The 24904-nt window shown below is 45.4% G+C and overlaps 1 protein-coding gene across 6 annotated transcripts in view; it reads left to right on the forward strand.

The window, feature by feature from the left end:
- Positions 1 to 14435, forward strand: part of Schip1 (schwannomin interacting protein 1) — a 760409-nt gene extending 745974 nt beyond the window's left edge. For all 6 annotated transcript variants that reach the window (XM_052730308.1, XM_052730309.1, XM_052730310.1 and 3 more), the window contains 5 exons: positions 3432 to 3549; positions 4500 to 4697; positions 5483 to 5606; positions 8807 to 8900; positions 13798 to 14435. In XM_052730308.1, the coding sequence (XP_052586268.1) occupies positions 3432 to 3549; positions 4500 to 4697; positions 5483 to 5606; positions 8807 to 8900; positions 13798 to 13849 (586 nt within the window). In that variant the 3' untranslated portion in view covers positions 13850 to 14435. The remainder of the gene's footprint in view (positions 1 to 3431; positions 3550 to 4499; positions 4698 to 5482; positions 5607 to 8806; positions 8901 to 13797) is intronic.
- The last annotated feature ends 10469 nt before the right edge of the window (positions 14436 to 24904 follow it).

A 24904-nucleotide genomic window follows, 5' to 3' on the forward strand; every position in this document is an offset into this window, starting at 1 on the left:
CATTTCTGGAACCAGAAAACAAGGAGAAACTCTGGGCTTCAGAGCTCACACCAGCCCTTAATCACCCCAGCCTAACACCAAGGACAAGACCTGCTTTACAATCTTTTCTGCCCTTCTGGAAGTCACCAGCAAAGCTTAGAACCATGAAGTTGTTTCTCTCTGGAGAACCCTAGTCTTGTATCTGTATTTTTAATGAAATAAAATTACAAGTCACTGTCCCCCCTCCCCAGCACGAGCAATCAGACATAGGGCCCTGCACGTCCTAAGCAAGTGTTCTACCACTGATCTGTGTGCCAATTCCTTTTCCTTTCCTCACAACTGCACGTGAAGTCAACCCTGCCCTATTCTAAGAGGCTGGAAGACAGGGCGGCGGAACCTCCCCATGCGATTCCCCTTCCCCCCGCCCAGCCATCAGCCAGCAAGACAGATTACCAATGGAGTTTCTATGCAGTGTTCTGCTAAGTACCACTCAGAACATCCATTAAAGGACTTAGCACAATGGTTCAGACCAGATCAGATCCCAGCACCCATTTCTGGTGGCCCTCAGATGCCTGCAGCTCCATCTTCAAGGAGTCTGGCACCCCCTTATGGCTTCCACAGACGCTCACACTCTTGTGTATATACACTCACATAGACACAAACACACAAATAAATCTGTTTTAGAACATCCAGTGACCCTGAATGGGATACTTTGAAATATTGTTTTCCCTTGGCACTGTGCTTGAGAGACCAAGGACGCAGAGACCCAGAGTGAACTTTACGGTACTTGTAAGTAAGGCAGCATGAGGCTGGAGACCCAGGGAAGTGCATGCAGTCTTCAGAAGTAAACCTTTCAGACAGCTGCATATCTCACTGCCAGGCTGGAAGACTGGAATGGGGATTATCTCCGTGGCACAGAGGCCTTCAGAAGACCTAGTGGCCAGTCTTCTGCTTAGGGACTGTGGTTGAGCTTACCCTGAGCTGTCTCCCTCCTAAAATGCGATTAAAGGCTAAAGGCAAACAAATCCCTCTTGAAACGGGAGCCCATTTAAGATGTCTTTACTAAAACCCTCTCTGAATCAGCTATGATGTCACATCATTCCTTCAAGTAACATTCTTGGCGATTACCACTGTAAGGAATTACAAGCCACCCCGACCCGCCCAAGCGCCCTTCAGTTTCCCACGGGATTACTGTGCTAGTAAGGGGGTTTTCTGAATTTGTACTTGAGGCGTTCCTCCACTTCCCCCAACTGCTAAGTCCTTCCTCATACCTCTCCCGGGTTAGATGCTCCTTGGGGGGTGGTTGACCGGTTTGGGGCAGAGCTGCAGAATTTTAATCGCATTTTCTTCAGAATGAAGATATTTGTCCTTGGGCATCTTTAACTTGGTTTTGTGGTGCTGTTTGCTGGTTGTTTTATGTTTTTACAATCTTTATCTCCAGCAGCCAGATATCTAGGATCTCCTGAGGCCTTGTGCATATCTAGGAAATGCTGTGTTATCCTAGGTTCAGGTGAGATTAGCCCTTCTCCATCCATCTTTGCTGTCGCCTTCCAAACCGTAGATCTTGGTTTTATTGTTAGAAATTGCTTGGTTCCACTTTTTGGACAAACTACAGATGTCACAAATTTATTGAATTCGACTTGTCTGGATCGGAGGGAAACCTGAACATTGATGGAGAAAGTGTGAAGGAAGCGTGTCCCAGCACAACCGGAGGGCAGCTACTTCCTAGTTACAGACAGCTCAAAGGGCTGACTGCATCAGCGGTGGCTGGGAATGGGTGAGGAGTGTTAGGGACTCGGGAGGTCCCTTTAGAAGGCCGTATCAGCTCCAAGGGTCTCCATCCCTTTGCCCAGCTTCCAGAAAGTGGAGAAAAGAAAATAGTTCAGATGTACGGAGCACCTGCCCCATGCCAAGCTCTGAACACACTCAGGATCGGGAAACCACTGTCATCTCAGACCCTGTGGCCTGCGCAGTTCCCTGCAGCCCTGGGCCTGGGCTCCTTGTCTGTGTTGGGAAGATTGAAAGAGGCTAATGACACTGGAGAGCGGCCACCTTTTCTTGAAGGGAAAATAAGCAAGCTTGAGCTTGTGTAGTTATAGAATTCAACAACAGGTGGCAGTACATACCTGTCCTAATTGCAGGGCAGGCCAAATGGGCGGATCCTGTGTTTTCAATCAAATAAACATTTTTTTTTTTTTTTTTTTTTTTTTTTTTTGGTTTTTCGAGACAGGGTTTCTCTGTGTAGCTTTGCGCCTTTCCTGGAACTCACTTGGTAGTCCAGGCTGGCCTCGAACTCACAGCGATCCGCCTGGCTCTGCCTCCCGAGTGCTGGGATTAAAGGCGTGCGCCACCACCGCCCGGCCAAATAAACATTTTTAAATCAGTCATAGGAGCAATGCATGCAAAGTTTCTCCATCATTAAAATAAATAAAAGCATACACAAATGTCAGGTATTAGATTAGCTCCCTGTGGCAGTAATGACACCAGAGCAAATTCGGTATCCTCTGCCCCAAAGCTGGCTTAGACTGGCTCACAGTGGTCCCATCTGCCACAGGAGCCTCCCCCTCTAGGAGACTTGCTTCTCCACAAGACTGGGGTATTAGAGACACTGAGAACCACCAAATGTGGCTCACTTTCAAAAGCCGGTCAGGACCTAGAGCTGAGCCCAGGGTCTGGCCACGTTTATCGCCAGCGTTTGCCCTTCCTGACTCCACTGCCAAGAGCATCCTTCAGAATCCCGATGTAATGAGCTCTGGAGAGGTGGCTGGTCTCGAACTGCTGGGTGTGGGAGGAGGTGTGCAGAAGCACACGTATTCTAAGACTGAACACCTTGGGATTTCCTTACGTTTCCTGGGGTTGACAAACCCACGATGTTTTCATCTTTAAGAGAGATAAGTGAGCTTTCTCTGTTGGTGTTTGGCAACTGCTTTAGTAAACATTTCCTTCAAGTGATCCTGTCTTACTGGAGGGGAAGGAGGCTTTCTGCAGAGAGCTGTAGTCTTGGCCTACTGGCTCGAGTGAGCATCTCTGGGTTGTCCTTTTAAACAGAATCCTAAATAACATCGCACACGTTATTGGATGAAGAAGTCTTTTTCATCTTGATGGACAGAATTGGAAACACAGAGCATCTTTGTGTATGTGCCAACTATGTGTTTGCTATTCACGGGGTGCTATAACATATAACTTTAAAACCAGACTGATGTGGAAAAAAGAGTGGAATCCTGGGAGGTCCTCTCGTAAGATTCCTGTTTGCAGGAGAGAATAGGCTGAGGTGGGATTGCCAGCCTGGGTTGCATAGCAAAACCCTGTCTCAACAACCAAGGAAATGTAGAATGATTTGGATCACTTATTTCTCCACACGAAGAACAATGACTATTTTCTGTTAGTAAACTCAGTTTAATGAGCTACACAAACAGCTAAGTTGAACGAGTGTCCTGTTTGTTTCTGCCCAGACTGCAGAGTGGGATGAACCTCCAGATATGTTTTGTCAACGACAGTAGCAGCGACAAGGACAGCGATGCAGACGACAGTAAGACTGAGACCAGCTTGGACACCCCCTTGTCGCCCATGGTAAGTCCACACGGCTGCCGCCGGCTCGGGCGTGGCCCTCTTCTCTTCCCTCGGCGGTGACCCAGAAGCAGCCATTCCGGGGGTGGGAAAGGAAGCGTCTTGGGACCGCACGCTTCGAGAATTTGACAGTGACTGACTGCAAAATCAAAGTCATGGCACAATAAGGATAAATAAGGCTTGTTAAAGTTATCGACTATGAGAGAAGTCACGCTTTTAGAGATTATAAAAGGAAGGTGGGCATGGTGACGTGTGCTTGGGGGGGCTGTGGCAGGAGGATCACAAATTTAAAGTCAGCCTAGGCTACATAATGAGTTCAGAGCTGACCGGGGCTCAGTGAGGAAGCTCTGTTCCACACATATGTGCGAAGGAATCCTTCCCCGTTGGACTTAGAACTAGGAGCGCAGATCTTTCTCATGTGTTCCAGAAGTCACGAATAATCTGAATGCTTGCTGCTAGAATGTGTCGTTCCCCCCCCCCCCCCCCCCCCCCCCCCCCCCCCCCCCCCCCCCCCCCCCCCCCCCCCCCGCTTTGTACCATTGATCAGCAGATTCGTGTTGGTCTCTGAGCACAGTGCAGATGTCATTAGATGCCGGCTCTCAGAAGACCGTCTCTGACCCTGGCTCTGGGCTCCATAATTGAACATGACCCCATTATAACTTCCACCACTCTTTCTGTTTGTGCACAAAGCAGAATCATTCTAAACAGGCCCTTTTTAAGGTATCCTGTGACTGACTAGCCGCGGTGAGATCAAGTAGGTAGTGGAATTGCTCCCAGGACACACACACACACACACACACACACACACACACACACCTGCACCCACACACGCATACACTCCCCCCCCCAACACACACCCCAGCCGTGCTGAGAGAGGACCCAGTTGCTAGCCCCCTTCCCTCAGTGCTCAACAACTGGGGTGAAACTTGAAGCTGCTCTCTCTTCCTTCACAGAGCAAGCAGAGTTCTTCCTATTCCGATAGAGACACGACTGAGGAAGAGTCGGAATCCCTGGATGACATGGACTTCCTCACGAGGCAAAAGAAGCTACAAGCCGAAGCCAAAATGGCCCTTGCCATGGCCAAGCCAATGGCCAAGATGCAAGTGGAGGTGGAAAAACAGAACAGGAAAAAGTCCCCCGTCGCCGACCTTGTAAGCAGCGGAGGCTGGGGTGCGAGCGAGCGAGCGTTTGGGGCTGAAGACGGGTTCTTCCCCAGAGTTATGCAAACCTGGGTTTCTCTGAGGCAGTTTGTCAAAAACACTGGCAATTGAGAAAGAACGAAGTCTGTTTCTTTTTCCTTTCCACTGTCACACTGAAAAACACACGGGCAACATTTCACAAAAGTAAACTCCACCCTTGGTTCAGGTCTCCTGTGTTCCTGTGTTAATATCACAGTGCACTGCTGCTATCAGTTCTCACTCCCACCTTTCGAGGGAGATGGTATGATGTCATGAATTAGTGCCCAGGACTTAGCAGTCACAATAGGCTCTGCCACTGACCTCCTGCCCAGGTCTGAGGTCACTACTCACGTGTCCGTCTTCTCCCTTTCAGTGTGGATAGCAGCACCTGGGTGAGAGTATGATTGTTGAAGACAGTGAGAAAGGCATTCAGAGCATATCGAATGCCTGATGGCAGGGTATAAAGTATTAAACAGCAGCTGATATTGTTCATTTTATCCATGCTCTTCCTGTTACTTACATACCTGATAACTCATGTGTCAGAGACCAACCAGAAAGCCTATGATGCAGACAGCGCATCATTTGGGATGCACAGGGCGTCATAGTAAGAAATGGATGTGCGATGCGGGGCCACCATTGGGAAGCCCAGAGGCTGGGGGAGTGGGTGATGGGGGGGGTGGTCTCCTGAGAGCAGACAGGGTCTTTCCTGGGGTCTTGGCCGCTCTGCTCACACCTCCACCGCCCCTTTGTGTCTGCAGCTGCCACACATGCCTCACATAAGCGAATGTTTGATGAAAAGAAGTTTAAAGCCCACTGACCTGAGAGACATGACCATTGGGCAGCTACAAGTGATCGTCAATGATCTCCACTCCCAGATTGAAAGTAAGTGGGAGATCTGCCTGGGATGGAGAATGGTGAGGGGAGAGGCTGCTTTGTGGGTGCAGTTCTTCTGTGGGGTGTCTTCCCTGGGCTGTCTGTGTGTTTGCAAGATTCTAGACAACCACAGGACTCTTTCATTGTTCCTTTCCTTTTCTAACTGTAAAACATCAGGGGCTTTCAGAATTGTCCAAGGTTCACCATGGTTACGGGTCCTTTTTGCTAGCTCCTAACATGGGGCATGTATTTAACACACCTCTGTTTGTAGAATAAACTTCTGTAGCTGTAAGCTTTTCACAGTTATCCCTTCTGCTTTACTCATGTACACATTTGTTTGAGGTATCATCGCCTTCACTCACATCAAATGACACTTATTTTTAGTTGGTGAATATATAGTTACAAATATGGAAAAATTTACAAAGTAGAAGATTTCCCCTTCAGTATAAAGAGCCTAAACAGAAGCATCCAGAGAGGGTGGGGAGTTGGTGGGGGTGGTGCTCGCTGAAGGTCATCTGTCATACGGAGAGCAGGCCATGGTTGGCCCAGGGAAAGATGGTGTCCCCACAAGGCAGTGAGGTCCCCCAGATGATGTCACCATCCCTCCAGCCCCCAGAATAAGACTGTATAATCCTATGGATTTAGAAGATTGAGAGGAATTCCAAGACAAGAGAAATACCTAACAAATGCATTCAAATAGACATTGTTGTTGTTGTTATTATTATTATTATTATTATTATTATTTTTAGGTTTGTTAAAGGTATGGGAATCTTGTGAACTTTAAATAGCCCTTTCTTTTAGAGATGCACATTTATGCGTTTAGAAACAAGACCATATGTTTCTGTAATTGCCGTGAAATAGTCCTGGAGACTCAGGAGAGAAATGATTCAAGCTGGTCATTGTTGAAGCCTGATGGAATCTGTAGGGAATCATTAAACAGGTTTCTCTGCTGTTATGTTAGTTTGAAATTTTCCGTAGTAGGAAGTTTAAAACTTAACATAGGCCTGGGCTGGGGTGCGAAAACCAATCTGTCACGCACTAAGGGTTCCGAAGTGCAGGCACTCTCTTAGCTGGTGGTCAGGAAGGCCACCCAGGAGCAACTGTAAAAGATGATTTTTTTTTCCCCACTGGATCCAAATAAAAACCGAGATCTATTCAGTGCATATGTAGTTTTGTTTCAGAATCAAGAGAAAGGATCTAGGATTTTAATATTTTTGTTTTGTTGCTTGGTGTTTGGTGTTTTCAAAACAGGGTTCTCTGTGTAACAGCCCTGACTGTCCTGGAACTCACTCTGTAGACCAGGCTGGCCTCGAACTCAGAGATCTGCCTGCCGCTGCCTCCCGAGTGCTGGGATTAAAGGCGTGCACCACCACCCCCGGCTTTAGGGTTTTAATTTTAAAGCCCTAGATTCACAGGATATACATTCACTTTAATTTTGTTTCATCACTGGCCTGTCACACAGCCCAGGGTTAAGAGGACCTCCAGGACTTTACCACGGAAACAGCTTCCTCTAGACTTTGAAGTCATAAAGTTGCTTGTTAGGGGCACGTGGAGTTTTTAGAGCTCTGGGTATGATTTTTCCCCCCTTTCAAGATGCAAACTCTTCTGAACTGAAGGCATGGAGGCCTCGTTTGAAGTCAAAATCTCTGAAAACACATCCAAGGGGCCATCGCAACAAACCCACCCACTCCTTTTGTGTCTTTGCTCACGGCTTTTTTCAGTGGGTCTTTTCCCTTGTGTGGACCTAATAGCTGTAACTCTTAGCTTCTCTAAGGGAAAAACTTAAGAGCGAGCTCCTTGCTTTTCCCTGAACCACGTTGACCCAGCCCCCTAATTTGGGGGGCGGGGGGGGGGGCTAGAAATGTTTCCATATTCATACCTTTAGTTTCTGACTGTAAGGGCAAGGGCTCAGGAATATTCTCGTTGCACTCTGTTTTCCAGACGTCTTTCCTCAGATCTTACACATCCTGTTACACCAGAAATCTAACTTTTCAGTATTTCGGAGAATGTTCTCAGAGCGACACCCCTCCCTAGAGTCATGTGAAGGCCCTGGGCATCCTGGGTGTGCCCACCTCTGGCATCTGGGTGTCACCCTTAGAGACTGGGGAGCTCCCAAAGATGAAGGGTGAAAAAATAATATAGTCTAAAAACTACTCTTCACACTTCCTCAAAGCCCTGATTTTTCTTTTAAAGACATTTGTTTAGCACATTGTTTTTAAATTTTGTTTTTATTTTATCTGCATGGGTGTTTTGCCTGCACGTATGTCTGCATACTGCATACATGCAGTCCCTGTAGAGAACAGAACAGGGCATTAGATCCTCCGGAACTGGAGTTACAGGTGGTTGTGAGCTGCCATGTAGGTATTGGGAACCGAACCCAGGTCCTCTGCAAGAGCAACAAGTGCTCTTAATCACTGGGCCATCACTCCAGCCCTAAAGCCCTGGTTCTACTAACAAGCTGTTTTTCTAACAGCTTGCAATTTCTTTTCTGACTGTATTATGAATGAATGGAAAACACAGGTTGAGTATTTCTAAATCTAAAACCCAAAATGTTGTGGAATAGCCAAAGAGTTTCATATCTTGGGCTAGGGTTGCTTAACTGATCAAATCTTTTCTATTATATAATCATGGGTAAATACTCCAAAACTCAAACAACTTAGAAAGCAGAGACATTTCCGGTCCTGAACATTTCAGATAGGAGATATTCCATCTGTGGTTTATTTCTTCTCTTCAGCGTTTCTTTAATTTTACAAACAGGTCATGTTGCTCCAGCAGGTGCTTGACCTGCACATATAAGAAGCTAATATAAGAGTCCACTGGAATTCAGATCCCCAGAATCCTGTGTAAATGCTGGGCGGGTACGATGCTACCCGATTGACAGCAGATCCCTAGAGTAAGCTGGCTAGCAAGACTAGCTGTGTGACTAGCAAGAGTAGCTGTGTGAGTGAGCTCTGGGTTTGATTACAAGGCCTTATTTTCATGGTGGAATTAATAATCATTCCCAACATAAATTTTGGACCTCCACATGTATGGTTGTGCACCTATACATGAAAAAATCATACAAATACACACATGCAAATCACACATACACACGATGTTGAATTATACTTTATATGTACTTTTGTGTCTGTGAACATCCATAATGGGCCATACATAGTTGCATGTTCTGGTCTTGATGTGGTTTTTAGTGTTCCCTTTTTTTGACCCAGGTTTGAATGAAGAGTTGGTCCAGCTGCTCCTCATCCGAGATGAGCTGCACACAGAACAAGACGCCATGCTGGTGGACATAGAAGACTTGACCAGGTCAGTCTGGCTCCCCTCTTCCAAAGGAGAAAAGTAGCCGTGGGTAGACCGAAGACCGAAGTTGAAGGACAAGGACAAGAATTGGCTCTTGGGGACTTAATCCCTTCCTTTTGTACCTAACTCACCAAACAGCTGTTGGTGTTTGCCATTTAGAAGAGAGGAAGAGGCCCCAAATCCTCTTTAGGAAACGCATTATTTTTACTCTGTATGTTGGGGGTGAGGGTAATGCATACACTTCGGCACACACGTGGAGGTCAGAGGACAAGCTGGAGTGCCTGTCCTTGTTTGAGATAGGAGCTCTTGGCTTCCAGGGATTCTCCTAGCTCCAGCTCCCACCCCACAGTAGCAGTCCTGGGGTTGCAGAACACGCTGCTGTGTCCAGCTTTCTGGGATAGTCCAGTTGTGTTTCTGTTGTTGCAGTAGTTACTAAGACCAAAGCATCTTAGAGGAGGAAAGAGTTGATTTCGTCCTGCAGGTTCTAGTCCATCCCTGAAGGAAGTGATGGTTAAAGGCAGAAACTCTAAGGCAGAAACCCTGGAGGAAGGCTGTTGGCTGGCTCCTTCACTGTCCAGCTCACTCAGGCTCATTCATGCTCAGCTACCTTCTTCATACAGTCTGGGACCACTTGCCTGGGGAGTGGTACCACCCACAGTGGGCTGGGCCCTCCTGCGTCAATTAACAATGAGGACATCTCCCACAGACAGGCTCACCAGCCAATCTGATCTTGCCAGTTCCTCAGTCAAAGCTTTCTTCGCAGGTAACTCCAAGCTGTGTTAAGTTGACAAAGATAACAAGGCTCACAGGTTCCAAACTGCAGTTCTCACACTTTCAAAGCAAGCATTATACTCACTGAGTCATCCATCTCCAAGCCCAGAAATGATGTCAGTCCATGAGGACCTCTTACACTGTTCCCTAAATCAGGGCAACAATTCTAGCCTAGAAGGACTTCATCCTGCAAAACTGCCCACCCACCCACCCCCACCCCTGCCCCCACCAAGGCAGTTGGCCCTCATTCCTTCCATTTTATTGTTTCCAGCACAGGAGTAGCCACATGGTTGGTGCCACAAAGAGACACCAGCTCTTGATCATTACTGCCATGCCTGGAAGGCAAGGATCCTGGCATCTTTCCACAGCCTGGTGGCACCACATTGTTCTCACCATGGAAACTCTGAGATCTGAGTGTCATGCTGGACATGGCACTTTACAGGTTAGAGGTTAGAATCAGGCAAGTGCTGGTCAGGGAATTCCACTTCTTAGTAGCTCCCCTCATAGGAAAGCCCACCATACATATACAGTATGTATCATATATGTATATTATAGGTGATATACATATGCACATGAAATACTGCAAATATGCTTATGATTTCAAGTGGACTGTGACACCTTTTCCAAGGTGCCACATGACATTCTTAAACCAGGAGATAACAGTTGCTGTTAAGCCCAGAAATATATTGGAGAGAAGAGAGAGGTTCCCCAGGAAAGAACTCTGCTCATCTCAGTGACATAAGGCATTAGGCATATGCCCCAGATGCTCAAAATCACAAGTAGGGCCAGCGCGCTCGGCCCTGCCACAGGATTTTGCCTCAGCGAAGAACAGGTAATAAACTATGTTTCTAATCATGCAATGTCATTGAAACAATATTTGTAATGAACAAAAGCTGCATACTGTTGAGGCTCAGTTTTAGGACCCACGGTGAGCTCTTGCATGTGAAAGCCCAAAGTGGATGCCAAGAATCGTGCTTGATCTCTGCTCTACCTACATGGCTAGTCTGGCTAACCAGCTTGCTCTGGGGCTCCCGCGCCTCTGTCTTCTGAGATTACAATTACAGGCAGGTCTCCACGCCCACCCAGCATATACGTGGATTCTGGAATCCAGACTCCAGTCCTCACACTTGCATGACCCCTGGTTTGTATGCTTCAAGTTATCTTATCCCTCATCTGAAAAGGGGGAAAAGTAGGCCTTGTAAGTTGAGAATAACGCAAATGCTACTATTGCCACCTGGAGATCTGTTGGGGCATCGCACGTCAGCAACTGTACAGCACCTTACCCAGAATTCAAGAGTCATGGAGAGTCCTGGAATTGAAAAGATAGGAAATCAGCCGTGAAGCATGCAGCCAGGTCCTGTAGTTCACAAAAGAAGTCAGCAGTCTTCCATAAGCTCCGATTTTCCTGTGGTAGCAGAAACCGCCTCCATCTCTGTGGTGGTGCTGGTGTTCCTTGCTGAAGGAGACATTGAGGGACTACCCGCCCCCGCGCCCCGCCATTTCTAAAGGTGTTAGGCTTCATATTAGTTTCTTGGTGAGCCTGTGTGTACAGATGGGGTGGTTTGGGAGACAGAGCAAGTGGGACCTTGGGGTCAGGAGGTGAGTGGTAGCTAGTGTGGAGGTGATAGAGGGAGCTTTTCAGTTGGAGCAGTCCTATAATAGGCAGGGACATGGTGCTCCAGCCCTCCACATGGAGGGAGAGAGCCATCCTTCTGGTCATTCTGTTCTGGGGCTGGGGGTACTGCATGGGGGCAGTGAACAACCAGAGGGTGCTTAGCCATTCCCAGTGGTAGTATCAGAGAGACACTTCCAGGAAGTGTGGGTCCCCAGGTTCCTCTACCTGTTTTACCGTCATTGTAGATGTTAGTTCAAATCCAGCCCATTCACTTTCGGCTCCTCTCGCTGGAAGCCCCACCCTCCCCGAGATTCTGGTTTAATTATTCTTGGGTTTTTTTCAGAGTTTCTATTTGAAACTCTGAAATTTGAAATTTGAAAACCACTTCTGTCTCTTTAAAGAAGTTCTGTCTGTCCCCCACACCCAAGAGCTCAGTTTTTGGTATTTATTCTCCCCTTGTGCTGGATTTCCAGGATATCCTACACCACCACCTAAACCGCTCCACAGTTGGGACCTTGGAGTGCTTGATTCTAAAAAACCGTCCCAAGGGACGAGCCCCCACTCATTCCATATTGCGGTGTTTTCCACACGTGAGCAGCCTTGTGATGGGTATCACAGAGTGGCACCAGCTGTCAGGATGCCAAGGCCAGCTTATATCCCTCCTCTGTCCTGGCCGTGAGAAGCTTCATCACACTGTCATTTGGTCTGCTGTTTCTCCCCAGATGACAATAAATTCTCTGCCCTTGAAAGCAGGGGTGAGACCATTGGAATTCTTTGTTGTGTTTCCAGAGCCTAGCACTGAGCCTACCATGCACGTAGTAGGGTCTACCATGCACATAGTCGGTCCTCAGTAATGGTTGTTTATAAAAAGTTTTTGCAGGGCTTGGATGCTGCACATCTTATAAAGGACTTTCATGTAAAAACGATTAATGAAGGGGTTTATTGAAATCCTTTCCCTCTTAAAATTTTAATGAAATCCTTCCTACGTATGTCTCAAAAGAACACGCAGCTTGTCATCTTTCCTGGAGCTGTTTATTGCCTCTTTTTCTTTCCTTTGCAGAAAGTCTCTTGAGGTGTGCACCTGTGTGCACTAGTGTGTAGATGTACATCAAACCAGGAACTGTAATTCAGTTAGCTGTAGTGAATCTTCCGTCACAGAACACCAGAATGTCTGTTGAATTGAGTTTTCTCGAGATGCACACAGACTGCAATATGAGAACGATCTGCTGTGTGAAAAGGGTCCGTAGCTCTTCATAGCCATCAGCATGGCCTTCTTTTAGGGGAGAGAAAGCCAACGACAGCATTGCCCTGGGGCCCTTGATTGCTAAATGTGCATTGCCTTTGGTTCCTGACCTTCTGCATGTGGAGAGGATGTTGCTGTCACTTCCCCAGTTTTTGAAACTGCCCGTGGTTTGTCTTCTCTGGACCATGGATGGGAGGCATTCTGCATGACACCAGGGCTTCAGGCGTGGCATCACTGACTCCCCACATCCAAGCAGCACACATGCTGTCCCCAAACCCTGGTGACAGTTAGAAACCACAGCCTTAGCCTCTCACAAGATTTGTCATTTCCTAAAATCATCCTTCAAAACTTTTTAACTTTTTGCAGCCTACAGATCCTACAGTTCTTTGGGCGGTGCCCGTTCAGGGGGTTGCCAAGAACCTGGCTGGCCATTCCTCCCCTCCTGTCCCCACCACCCATCTTCTGGTGGCCAAGTTTCTCTTCACACCCACTCTGGCCCTGTTTTATTGTCCTAACTATGGCCTTAAAATCAACTGGGGATGGGGGAACTTATGCTAACGTGGGAAATCTTTACATCCACAGGGAGCTTTTCATCATGCATTCATTTGACGTAAGCTCTAAGAGCAAATTAGACGGCTAGCGTCAGGTTCCTATCAGCCTTAGTTAATGCCTCAGTCTACGTGTGTTTGAATAGTTGCTCAGTTAACACCCAGCTACTCAACCGCAACACCTGGTTTTGACTTGTTTTACCTTTTTATTTTCTGGAGTAACCTTTGGGCCACCCTACACGTTGGGCAAGTGCTCTGCTATCGAGCTGCAGTCCCACCTTTAATCTGCGGCTCCTCTCTGTTCTTTCTTCATTTGCCATTTGTCCTCTTCCTGACTGCCTTCACTGGAATGCTCCCTCCAAAGACCTCACAGCCCGGCTCAGCCCCGGGTGCAGTGCCTGGCATGTAGATAACACAGTTTCAGTATTCACCGATGCAAGGATTCCAGACACTCGCCTCTTGACGTCTTCTGAACCCAGCGCTTTTCTCCTTCACAGTCTTAATATCTGTCAGCCTCAAATTACTCCTGTGAGTCACATAATCAAGGAATCAAGATCACCTCGTATAAAAACTGGGACAGTCGATCGAGCTTGAGGGAGGCGCTCTTCCCTGGCCCGAGTGTGTTTCACTCAGAATCTGAGTTTGCAGGGTGTCGTAGCTGTGGGTTGGAAAGCGTCTGGATCTTTCTTCTTAGTGCTGAGTAATTGTGTTCTTGATTTTTTGCAGACACGCTGAGAGTCAGCAGAAGCACATGGCAGAGAAAATGCCCGCGAAGTGAAAGGGGGTCACCCACCAGAGGACAAGCTAGAATTTATTTTGCTTCTGTGGTTGTGAAAAACGCTGTTGCTCAAGGTGGCTCCCAAACAGACGTCAGTGTTAGTCATTGGTAACGTCGTCCGAGCTTACTGTCCCGTGACTGGCCTTCGCTTCTTAATTTATTTTCATTTTTTTACTCGTGCCACTTAATATCAGGCCTTTTAATAAGATATTGTTACAAGAAATGTACAGTACTTACACCACCAACAACCGTGGATGAGCAGAGGGTAGTTTGAACTTTATTTTTATTGTTTAGAGACTTTCAGTTGGAACAGTATTTTGCCATTGACTACTCCCTTCCATTCTTCACTGTAGTTTTGAAGAGGGACTGTAAATGACGGTGCTATACAAGTCAAAATACATGCCCGCCTCCTAGTGAAGTTGTAGCTCTCCATACTACGTATATTTTCATCAGTTTTCAACATTTTGTGAATGTTGACTACCTGAGGTTCATTCTTAGACGTGCTATTAACATTCTGTTGGATCCACACGGTTCCTTGAAAGTTTTATGTATAAATATGTAAAATAAAAATTAAAACTTTGTTTCATATGATATGTCCTTTTGCTCACTCACAAAAACTGCCTGTGCCTCCTCGCCCTTTTCCCTTTGTGACTAAATCCCCACCAGAAAGCTTCTGTCAGTGAACACTGCCAGATTGCTCCAAAGAAGGCAGCAAGGTAGGAGGGGGTGAGTATGCTGTCGATGACGTCAGAACCAGCATGTCTGGGATTGACTAAAGCTGTCCATCTGGAACATCGCCACTCTTCCATGACTGTTCATTTCGTTGGGGCCTCGGATTGCATCAAAACATTTACCAATTTACCACATAGACAAATGGCATTTGCATTTTTTGGTGGCACTCTGGGCCTGACTTGGCAGAGTGGCTGTGGTCACCTGCACGAGACCCTCACATGACTGGATCCACTGGCATTCTCTCCTGAAAGTGGGGAGGGCTCACAGAGCCCATAAGGCTCTCCTCTGCCTAGGGATATATGAGCAGGTAACAATTGCTGGGCACTAGAAGGACTTGAATATGTAGTTGTCTGCAAATGGCCCATGCTCCTCTCAGTCAAATTCAGCTCCCTGGTTCATCAGGTTAGATGTGGGTGGAATCATTTTGTTGGTCTGTTGTTGGTGCCCTGTCTGAAGTAAAGTTAGACGTTTGTCCGGGCTCCACAGGAGAATTAACACAACCTGTTTTATTTTGTTTCTAAGGCACTTTTCCTGATCTCAAATTTTTTCAGCTCTAAAGAAGATTGTAGGCTGTTTTCTAGTAAGTAGAGAGATTCACAACGTGCCCTTAATTAGTTGATGTGCACAAACGGATTAGAAAGCCACCAGCTGAGAGAGATGAGCAGTTCATCGGACCAGCTTCACCCCTAGGTCATCACCTGGTTTCTCTGTGAAGTCCATGATATCGACAGGACTTCAGAAACCGCTCTCCTCCATCCCCCTTCCTCAGAAGTCCTCAAGCATTGTAAGTCACTGAAGGAGTTACCACGGTTCACGTTTAGCAAAAAGGGTCATCTTAAGTTGTACCACTCATCACTTTTTATGGTCTTAGTCAGCATTTCCATTCAGAATAGAAAAAGAACGCAACCCTGGATGTGGTTCGGTTTTGTGAGTTGGTTACTGGCCAGGCCTGATTGCTGCTGACTCTTGAACCCCACTGAATTCTCTCTGCCAGAGTAAGTCCCACAGCAACAGTCAGTGACCTGCTGGTCCTTTGCTGCTGCCACTGGGCAGGCCTCTGGTTCTCCTCTGCAGCTACGCAGCGGAATCATGTGGAAGCTTCAGAAACCGCCGGTGCCAGGGTCTTACTGTGGCCTCGGCGTCTCTAATACTGGAACACTGACTGCTTGGGGGTGAGTCTGCAGGCGCCACGGTGCACGTATGGAAATTGGGACAACTTTCAGGAGTTGATTCTCCCCTTTCCACCATGTGGGTTCCAGGGATTGAACTTAGGTCGTCAGTGGGCAAAGGCACTGTCAGTCCCTTGGTACCTGCTGAAGGTCCCCAAGTGCTAATATTGAGAACCCCGTCACGGAGTTTTTCTTTGTTTGCTTTTTGTTAAACCACGTTTTTGCGTGTCAGGTGATTTTTTTTTTTTCAGTTTAAGTGTGTTATATTCCTATTATTTTGAGCCTTTGGGAGAGCACAAACTTAGAAAAAGTATGCAAAATGCCTCTGCTCAAGCAAGAGAGAGTAGTTTGGCCGTCCATGCCTCCTGCTCTGACACCCGCAGCTGGAGCTGACACCGAAGCTCATTTGTCAAGAAAAACTACTCATTTTTAAGTCTTGTCAGAATTAACCAACGCCAATAGACGTTAGACGCGTCTTTCGTCTTAAGCAATGCACTCTCCATAGCTACACAGACACATCTGAATAAATCCTTTTTTGACTGAGTCAAAAATAGGACTCTGCCTCTCTTTCACGTTTGAAGAGAGTGGGGTGTACTCAAAGAGTACTCAGGCCCTGAGGCCAGGTCTGGCTAAGAAATGCTCTACCAGCTTCCTAGGTGTATGATCTCAAGAGAGCTACTCTGTTAATACTGTGTAGAATCACTGCAAAGACTGGATGAAACAACCACGTTCATAAAAGCACTCGGCACTCACAATAAGAACGGTGAGAACCATTGAATGTACGAAGTGGAGATGCTTAAGGAAAACATTAATCCATTCATGTCCATGTTCAGACAGTCTCCCTCCCTCTAAATATAGGTGCTAGGCCATGGGGTGTACTTCATACCCCTTTCCCTGTATCTACATAAACAGATGCACGTGGGTAGCCTTTGTATTCCCATTTGGCCGTACAAAGTGGGACGCCATAAAACGGCCCTTCGCAACTTGCGCTGTCCATGGAAGTGCACACGTGTTAAATACGAGAATGTAGCGTTTGTCTTTTTGAGTCTGCCTTGTTTTGCTCAACATAATAACTTCCATTTCCATCTGTTTCTGCAAACATTCAAGCCACTCCTTTGAACTGTGTGTCTAAGCCGTTGAACCGCAGATCCAAGCTACTGTCTGTAACAGCATGCCATTCCTGCCCTGCTGGCGCGCTCTTTATCCAGCCAGTCCCTTTCCTTTGGAGAGCGCCCCAAAGTTTTGCCCCTCCATCCTATTTTTGCTTGTGCTTAGCATCCTCTTTTGCCTTTTATTCTGCGCTCACCCCATGGCTCTTCTTTCTCTGTCACTTAGTGTCGGGTTATATCTCAGAGTACAGGGAACTACCACAGGGAAAGCCGCTGCAGAGAAGCCTGATTCTTCATGACAAAGTTAGACCTACGTCTGACAAATACGTAACTCATTTTTGTCATTAAACACTGAGCTTGAATGACACTTTCTTGTTGAAAACTCTCATTTTCACACGTGCCTACATAGCCTCCAAGAATTCTCTGTCAGACATTTCTGTTTCTTGTTGAAGAGCAGAGGCAATCCTCCACCACTTGAGTAACAGCAGCCCTCGGCAAAGAACCGAGCCGCTGATGACTCTCACTTGAAGACGCTTGGATTGACTGACCGCTCTCCCCTCTTCCTCATGGGCAGTGCCTCTTGGCTGAGGGATGGGCCCTGTAGACTGGCTTTCACTTGGGTTATTCTCACTGTTGTCAGGTTTAATCTCAGTGATTGGTTCATTTTTCTCCCTTAAGTACTTGGCCTTAAACCAATATCTGTTGGTTTCTTCTACTGAATCTGTCATCTCTGATAAATATGCCTATCACAGATAACGGCTATCCATCTACTAAAATCCATGCCTCCCTATGTCCATAGTTGCAGAATTGCCCCTAGGACATGGCTCCTCAGACAGAGACGTTCCCAGACCCCTATCTAAGGTGACTCCATGGTTAATTGATTTTTCCCTGTAAAATGTGAGCGAGTGACTGTGATGTGTCTTAGCTTCAGCTTAGGCATTGAAGAGGATCTACCCAGTATCGTGCTCATCACACCAGCTGCAATCTCAATACCCTAGGAGATGTCAGAGGCACAAGATGGAAGGGGTGTGGGTCCCTGAGCCGCTGTATGGGGGCAGCTGCCTGCTGTTCTAGTGGGATTCACCTTTGGATGTCACAGGAGTGAGAAATGAACAATGGCATTTGAACTAACATACACTTAGTTGAATCTCTTTCTTAAAATCAGCATTACACTTGCAAATGCAGGCCCTCAGTAAGGACAACCAGATTTAAGAAAGAGTTAGAAAACCAGTTCTGGTCTCTGAGAACAAACTGTTAACCAATATACCACACTGTTTCATTTCTCTGGAAAATGAGTGAGTCACTTTTTCTGCCCACTGACCTTCTCAGCTTAGTTTAAATCCCATTTCCCATTCTATCTTCTGTCTCTGGGGCAAAAATCAAAAGAAGATCAAGGTAAGATTTATGAACAAACAATCCTTTCCAGAAATGAGAATATAGATTGTATAATGATGTTGTGGCTATAGGAAATCTCTGATAGCCATCTGGAAAAGCCTGGATTCCTCTAATCCTCATGACCACACCGATTATTTCAACCCCAGCTAAGTTCTGAGAAGCACGAAATGCCATTTGTACTGATGCACACTTACTTTGTCTAAATACGATATGACATGTTCATTCTGATACAGGTTGGGGTGATGAGTTTTTCAGGATATTCTAATTGAAGCTTGTAGTCGGTTGTCAGTATAAACCAATACCAGTAATCTATGGATTAATCACCTGACTGTACAAAGTGGAAATACGGAGCCAAAGGGCTTTTCCAGTCTGGAGCTTTGGTTCACAAAGAATTGCCAAGAATGGTCGGGTGCAGTAAGTTCTCTTACAGAGCACACTTCTCTTGGTACATTTCTCTTTCTGGATTCCTGCTGGCCTCCAGTCATAGCACAGTGCTTGGTTTAAAAGTTACTGAGTCCATTCCCCTGCACCAGGCATAAGAGCCCAAAATAGAAGAGGGATGGTTATGGGGAAAGTGATTCTGGTGTCACAGTCCCGACTCAAGCTTTTGTTTTGATCATTTACTACCAGATTCTTTGATCCTTTATATTCAATCAATACCTTGTTTTCTGGCTTTTCAGAAAATAGACACATGTGTTCTGACTGTGGGAAGGCACAGTGAGGGTGGAAGGGGGTCTTTAATTTTCTGCCTCATAAAGTTACTTCCTTCCCGATGTCAGTTCTCAGAAGAAATCGCAGCCTGTGGTGACACACCATCTCATCTTATGTGTGGGCTCTTTTGGTCTCTGAGCATCCCTGTGTATTAAACATGGCATCTTAATGACCCTGGTGCTCATTCCTCACCTCTCGAACAGTTTACAGAGAAGACAGTATGGATGCTGTCAGGAGAAAGGCCTTTCCTGTTTGTCACAAGCACCCGTTTCCTTTTTCCAGTGAGCTAAAGGACTCTTACCTCCACTGATAGGACAGATGATTTGAAAGCGTGTCACTAGCTCAGATGCAGGCCAGACGGAGAGCAGAGCATCAGGCAGCTCTGTCAGGCTAAGCAACCTTTTCATTGCCATCTTTTAAAGTGGAATTACATAATTTCTCCCATCCCCGTTCTTCTCTCCAAGCCCTCCCATTTATCCATCCTTGTTCTTTCTCAAATTCTTGGCCTCTTTTTCACTATATACACACACATATATAATACTAACTACATACATACATATTCCTAGATACATTAATACAGTCTGTATAATGTCACCTGTATGTACACGATCTCAGGGATGACTACATGGTATTAGATAACCAGTTGAGAGGGGAGGTTCTTCCCTGGACAAAACCATTTCTCCACTCCCAGCATTCTCCAGTTGCCCATAGATCTTCGTCTACGGGTGAGGTCCCTACCAAGCAACTTTTTTAAGGGAAGTAATGAATGCCTCAGAAAAATAGTTAGAAGAGGGGATGTTTGCAAGTCATAACCCACGGAGTCATAAACCAGTTCTGGCTAAACCAAGAGTGGGAGTGAAATGCCACAGAGGCCTTTCTGGAGTTCCCAGCCAGGGTTACACAACACAAGGTGGAGGGTGGGATTTGCATGGAGACAGCAGCTTCAACTGCCAGGTCTCCCCCAAGAGCAGAAGAAGGAACCTAGCCAAACGCAAGGACTTGGGAGAATGGAACCATGGCTCAGTGCATGGTCTGGGGACCCAGTGGCACCTGCAGACCTTGTCAGCTTCACCTGAGGCCATGACATAACAGTTTCTTCTAAACACACCTTGGTACATCGAACCCTCAGGCCAAGCAACCCCTTACTGGATGCAATCTGCTGGGAGGGAGCCAGAGAACAAAAGCCTACTTTTTACCAATCTGCAGTTGCCAAGGAAACGGTCTTTAGTCAGCACAGTGGTACCCACTGAACTGTGCCCACCCAGTTCCAGGAGTGCTAAGGTCCAAAAGGCATTTGTCAAAAGCAGCTGAATAATTGCACATATTGCAGGCAGTATATAAACAACCAAAAGCCTCTTTGGCTGAGGCTTGACTACAGCTCAGTGTAGGGAATTTGCCTAGCATGTAGAGGTGTCCAATCTACTGCACTATGTAGTGAAAAATCTGGAGTGCTCCCTATCAAAGCTGATCTTGGGGCCTTCTTCTCCCAAACACTGAAGCAAACATCATTTGAGAAATATAAATCATTGTAATTTGGAAGGAAGAGACAAAACCAGTAATGAAGAAATAGACCATCAAGGGGTTGATTAAAGCCTCTTTTGGCCACACTTCAAGTTTAGTGTTCATTTGCATCTTACATAAAAGAACCCTAGACAAACTATCTTCCTTTTGAATATAAATTCTTTGCCTTGTTTTTGCTTTTCTTGTTTCTTTTATAATCATCTTAGTCCCCTGATTTGCATAATGTAGTAAGAATCTCCTTGCTTAGCCACTAAAAAAAAAAATCAAAATGCCCACTTCCTTTTTTTAGTATGCATATATGTATCATTTCCTCAACTGTGCTTTTTTGTGATGGACTCAGGGCTACAGCATCATAGATGCCTTGGTTGGTGTCTTAACAGTGTTGGCTACGCCTATCAAACACCACCAGTGCCTTGATGCCATATGTCAGGACCCTCTGGATGTACAAGCTGAGTCCAAATGGACCACCTTCTCAGAATTTTGAAACTCAAGGGAAGATGTTCATGTATAAACGCATAGAGTTGCCTTGATTCCAACGAAGTAGACAAGTAGCATGGCTTCCACATTGCACCAGAAAATGAAAGACAGACCTCAGGACTTCTTCAGATTTCTAAGACAAGTACCCATTGCCATTCCCACCTCAAATTTGCCCCAAGCTCAAGACTGAAAGGGTTTTCATTGGGACTTCCTTGGGCTTCAGTTTCCAGGCCAGTTAGACATACACACACATCACACACATGGACAGTTCTCAACCCACTGCAGGTACGGAGATGCAGCCTTCAGGAAGACAGTGCCTTTACCCACAGATCTTGCAGCCAAAATCAGAAAAAGAGTTAACAGTGGGAGAACTTCATCCTCCAAAATTCTGGAAGAGAACAGAAGAGATGTTTGATGAGACTCATACTGGAGACACCCACGAAGAGGGAAAGAGAATATCAAAGTGATTTCATGTGTTCATGGTGTACAATGTGAAAGCTTGGACTATTATATTATACACATCATGCCAGGGGTCACAAAGCATGTAGGGACTAGACTGATGAAACTAACCAAATAGATGAAACAAGTTGAGGGTAAGACAATGGTGATGATAAGGAGTCCTTATACAGAGTGAGGGGACTCATAGCCAAGCAAAGGCTAGCTGCTTATGTGCGCTGAGCTGACCTGATTTCTGCCACACTCTTCTAAGATTTCAAAATAGTCTTGATTTATCCATGGATGGTGGTACACACCAATAATTCCAAACGTTGGGAGGCAGAGGACTGCTATGGGTCTGAAAGCAGCCTGGGCTACTTAGAGGGCTTCATGCCAACCACAGATGCAAAGTGAGAACCAGTTTTAAGAAAACACTAATAGTTCTAGGGGATTCTGGTAGAGTGCTTGGCTAGCATTCCTGAGGTCCTGGTCTCAGTCCCCAGTGTCACATACAAATAGGCATGGTAGCAAGCATGTGGGAGGTAAAGGAAGGATGATCAGAGGTTCAAAGTCATGTTTAAGTGTATAGGGAGTTTGGAGCCACCCTTGGATGCATGAGACCCTGCCTCGGAAGAAATTTAATTCATTAATCACGTGAAAATAAATCTAGATTCTGAGAAGAATACATTTCTTCTACTCATCAATGCTTGGCTGGACAACATTAGTCACTGAAAGTCACTGCAAGACTCTACAAAACTCACATTCACTGATATCTGTTGTATTATCCAATGACAGCGTTATGAGCACAAGTTGACACTTCTCTACGATGTTGGTACCAGTAATACGTGGCTTTCCCTGATGTTCGTTGATAAAGCTGCCCTCTTGGCATTGGCTTCCAGGAAGCAATGAGTAAGACTTACGGTCTATCTCTGACAAATTGAGTAAAGGTCCCAGCCTTGACTTTGCTGCATTATTCCTCTAAGTTGCCTCAAATTAATTTTGGGGGAACCAAGAGAGTTATCATAAGTAAATCAATCTATCTTCTACTTGTCTATTTTTACTCATGTATTTACATATTAACTTACGCCTGGCTGTATACTAGCATTTAGAATCTTCTCCCAGGGCAGGGAGCTGCCAAAGGTGAACATCTTTTTTCAAGACCATGTGAAGAAAACTCAAGTCCTGCTATCAATTACACCTATATAAACATCTTTTATGTGTCATATTTCCTTCATATATATAATAAAATGTCATATATACTCCCATTTCTCCCCTACATATCTCTCAATATATTCCCCTTCTAACTCTGGTTGGTTGGTTTGTCCTTCCTTCCTTCCTTCCTTCCTTCCTTCCTTCCTTCCTTCCTTCCTTTGTTCCCTCTGTTGCTTAGCCCCCTCTGGTTCCACTGTCTTCCCCTTCAGTAATTGTTTATTCATTGTCTAGGTTTTCCTGCTCCCAGTGCACAGGGAACATCATTTGTCTTTGCTTCTTTATTTCCATTCCAGCAAACGACACTTAATAGTACCTAAGTATATAATTTGAAGGACTGAACAAGTAAAAGAATGTTCCATGTTATCCCACAAAGAAATCCTGCTTCTAGTTTCTCACCACTCAGTTTCCTCATTACACCATTTCTTCCATAAGTTCTGAGACAAATACATCTGCTTAAAATTCCATATATATTTGTTAAATTCTCTCTCTCTCTCTCTCTCTCTCTCTCTCTCTCTCTCTCTCTCTCTGTGTGTGTGTGTGTGTGTGTGTGTGTGTGTGTGTGTGTGTGTGTGTGCACCCATGAGTACCACGGTACACATAGGGAGGTCACAGGACATTTTTTAGTTCTCTCCTTTCACCTTGTGTCTCCTAGGGATTAAACTCCTCAAGTCATCAGGCTTAACAGCAAGTACCTCTACCCACTAGGTCGTCTCACTGGCTCCAAAGCCCATATCTTTTCAGGATGAAGGCATTTCCAAGCCTTTGTAAGACATTCAATCTTCTGATAAGATCTTGAACAAAACTTAGTTCTAAAGTCCATTAGACATACTGAACATGAGAACCTAATGTGCTTTATCAATGAATTACAAACTTTTAAGCATTTTTAAGAGGGAATGAATTATGCATTATGAACTGATCATCCTCAGGTATCCAAACATGCATGAGAGTCAATACTCAGAACTTCATCCATGGTTTTGAGTGCAGGGTGGCTAAGCATTCCCAGCCATCTGAGAAGAGAATTTCAACTTCCCGGCTGTACATTTGGTTGCTCCTGTTGATCATCGGAGTGGAACTTTGGATTTAGCCTTGATAGACAGTGGACTCCTTCTGCAGAGGCAGTTCTAATCCTGTGGAGTTAAATTGCTTTTCAGTTTGTTCAGTTCAGAACAGAGGTAATAATAAGGTGATCTCTCATTTACCTTTTTGCGGGGAACAAGCCAGTATTCTTACACCATGAAAAAGTTATTGAAACTTCCCAGAGATGCTCAACTTACCCCCAGGAAACAATTTAGGTCTTTTCACAACACTCCATTATCTCATATGATCATAAAAGTTTCCTAAGAACAAGGAAAGGCAAGCTGGTGTGATTTTTAGTTTGCAGAAAGGGAAATATATATAGGGGGTAAGAAGGGCATTTCCCACAGCTTAATAGTAACCATAGGATCAAAACCAGATGGCCACACATGTGCGCTTGTATCGCTGGACCACTTCTTAAGGTCTTTGCAAAGCCTCCCTCCCCCAAAATAAAGCAACATATTCCCTACTCATGTTTAAGTTGACCTCAAATTTTCTACCCTATGTTTAAGAATTGCAAATAAAATTATTTCCAAAATCTTCTAAATGTAAAAAATTAAATATATCCGACATAGTCAAGTATGTATGTCCTCTAAATGTAGATAGTGAGATACAAATGCTAGAGTAATTTGATCATGATATCCATTTTGAAAAATAGATTGTGTAATTGGCAGCAGAGCCCTTGCTTAGCATGCATGAAACTCTGGGTTCTGCCTCCTGCAGACTTTTAAAAATGTGTTTGTGTATGTGTGTGCATGTATATATACATACATACATGTAAATATATACATGTATATGAATTCTTATTTAACTCGAGAGAAAAGACATTTATTTGTTAGAAGACAATAATTTTCATTTTCTATTCAACTTTCTCCTCGTATTTCAGTCCTAATACCATTGTGTCTCATTTTTAGAAATGTTTTATTTCTCTGTCTAAGTTTCTTATGTAAATAAACACTTTTAAAAGCGCCTTTACTCACTGAGCTGTCTCCCTGGCCCCATTTCTCCTTTCTTGAAGGCACAAATAAAGGAAGGCCAGCCCAGTGAGACAACTTTCTTTTTAAATTCCTTGGAATCGCAGGAAAATAACTGGGTCATTTGGAATGACTTCATCCACAACCCTGAATATGGTTTCTTGTTCTCAGTCTGGACAGATATGAATGGGATGTTTCGTGAATGGGAGACCGCCATGGTTTCGTAGTGAATTTCACACGTGTCGT

Source organism: Peromyscus californicus, unplaced genomic scaffold (genome assembly GCF_007827085.1).
Source record: "Peromyscus californicus insignis strain IS unplaced genomic scaffold, ASM782708v3 Scaffold_9__1_contigs__length_137607984, whole genome shotgun sequence".
Taxonomy (NCBI): Eukaryota; Metazoa; Chordata; class Mammalia; order Rodentia; family Cricetidae; genus Peromyscus; species Peromyscus californicus.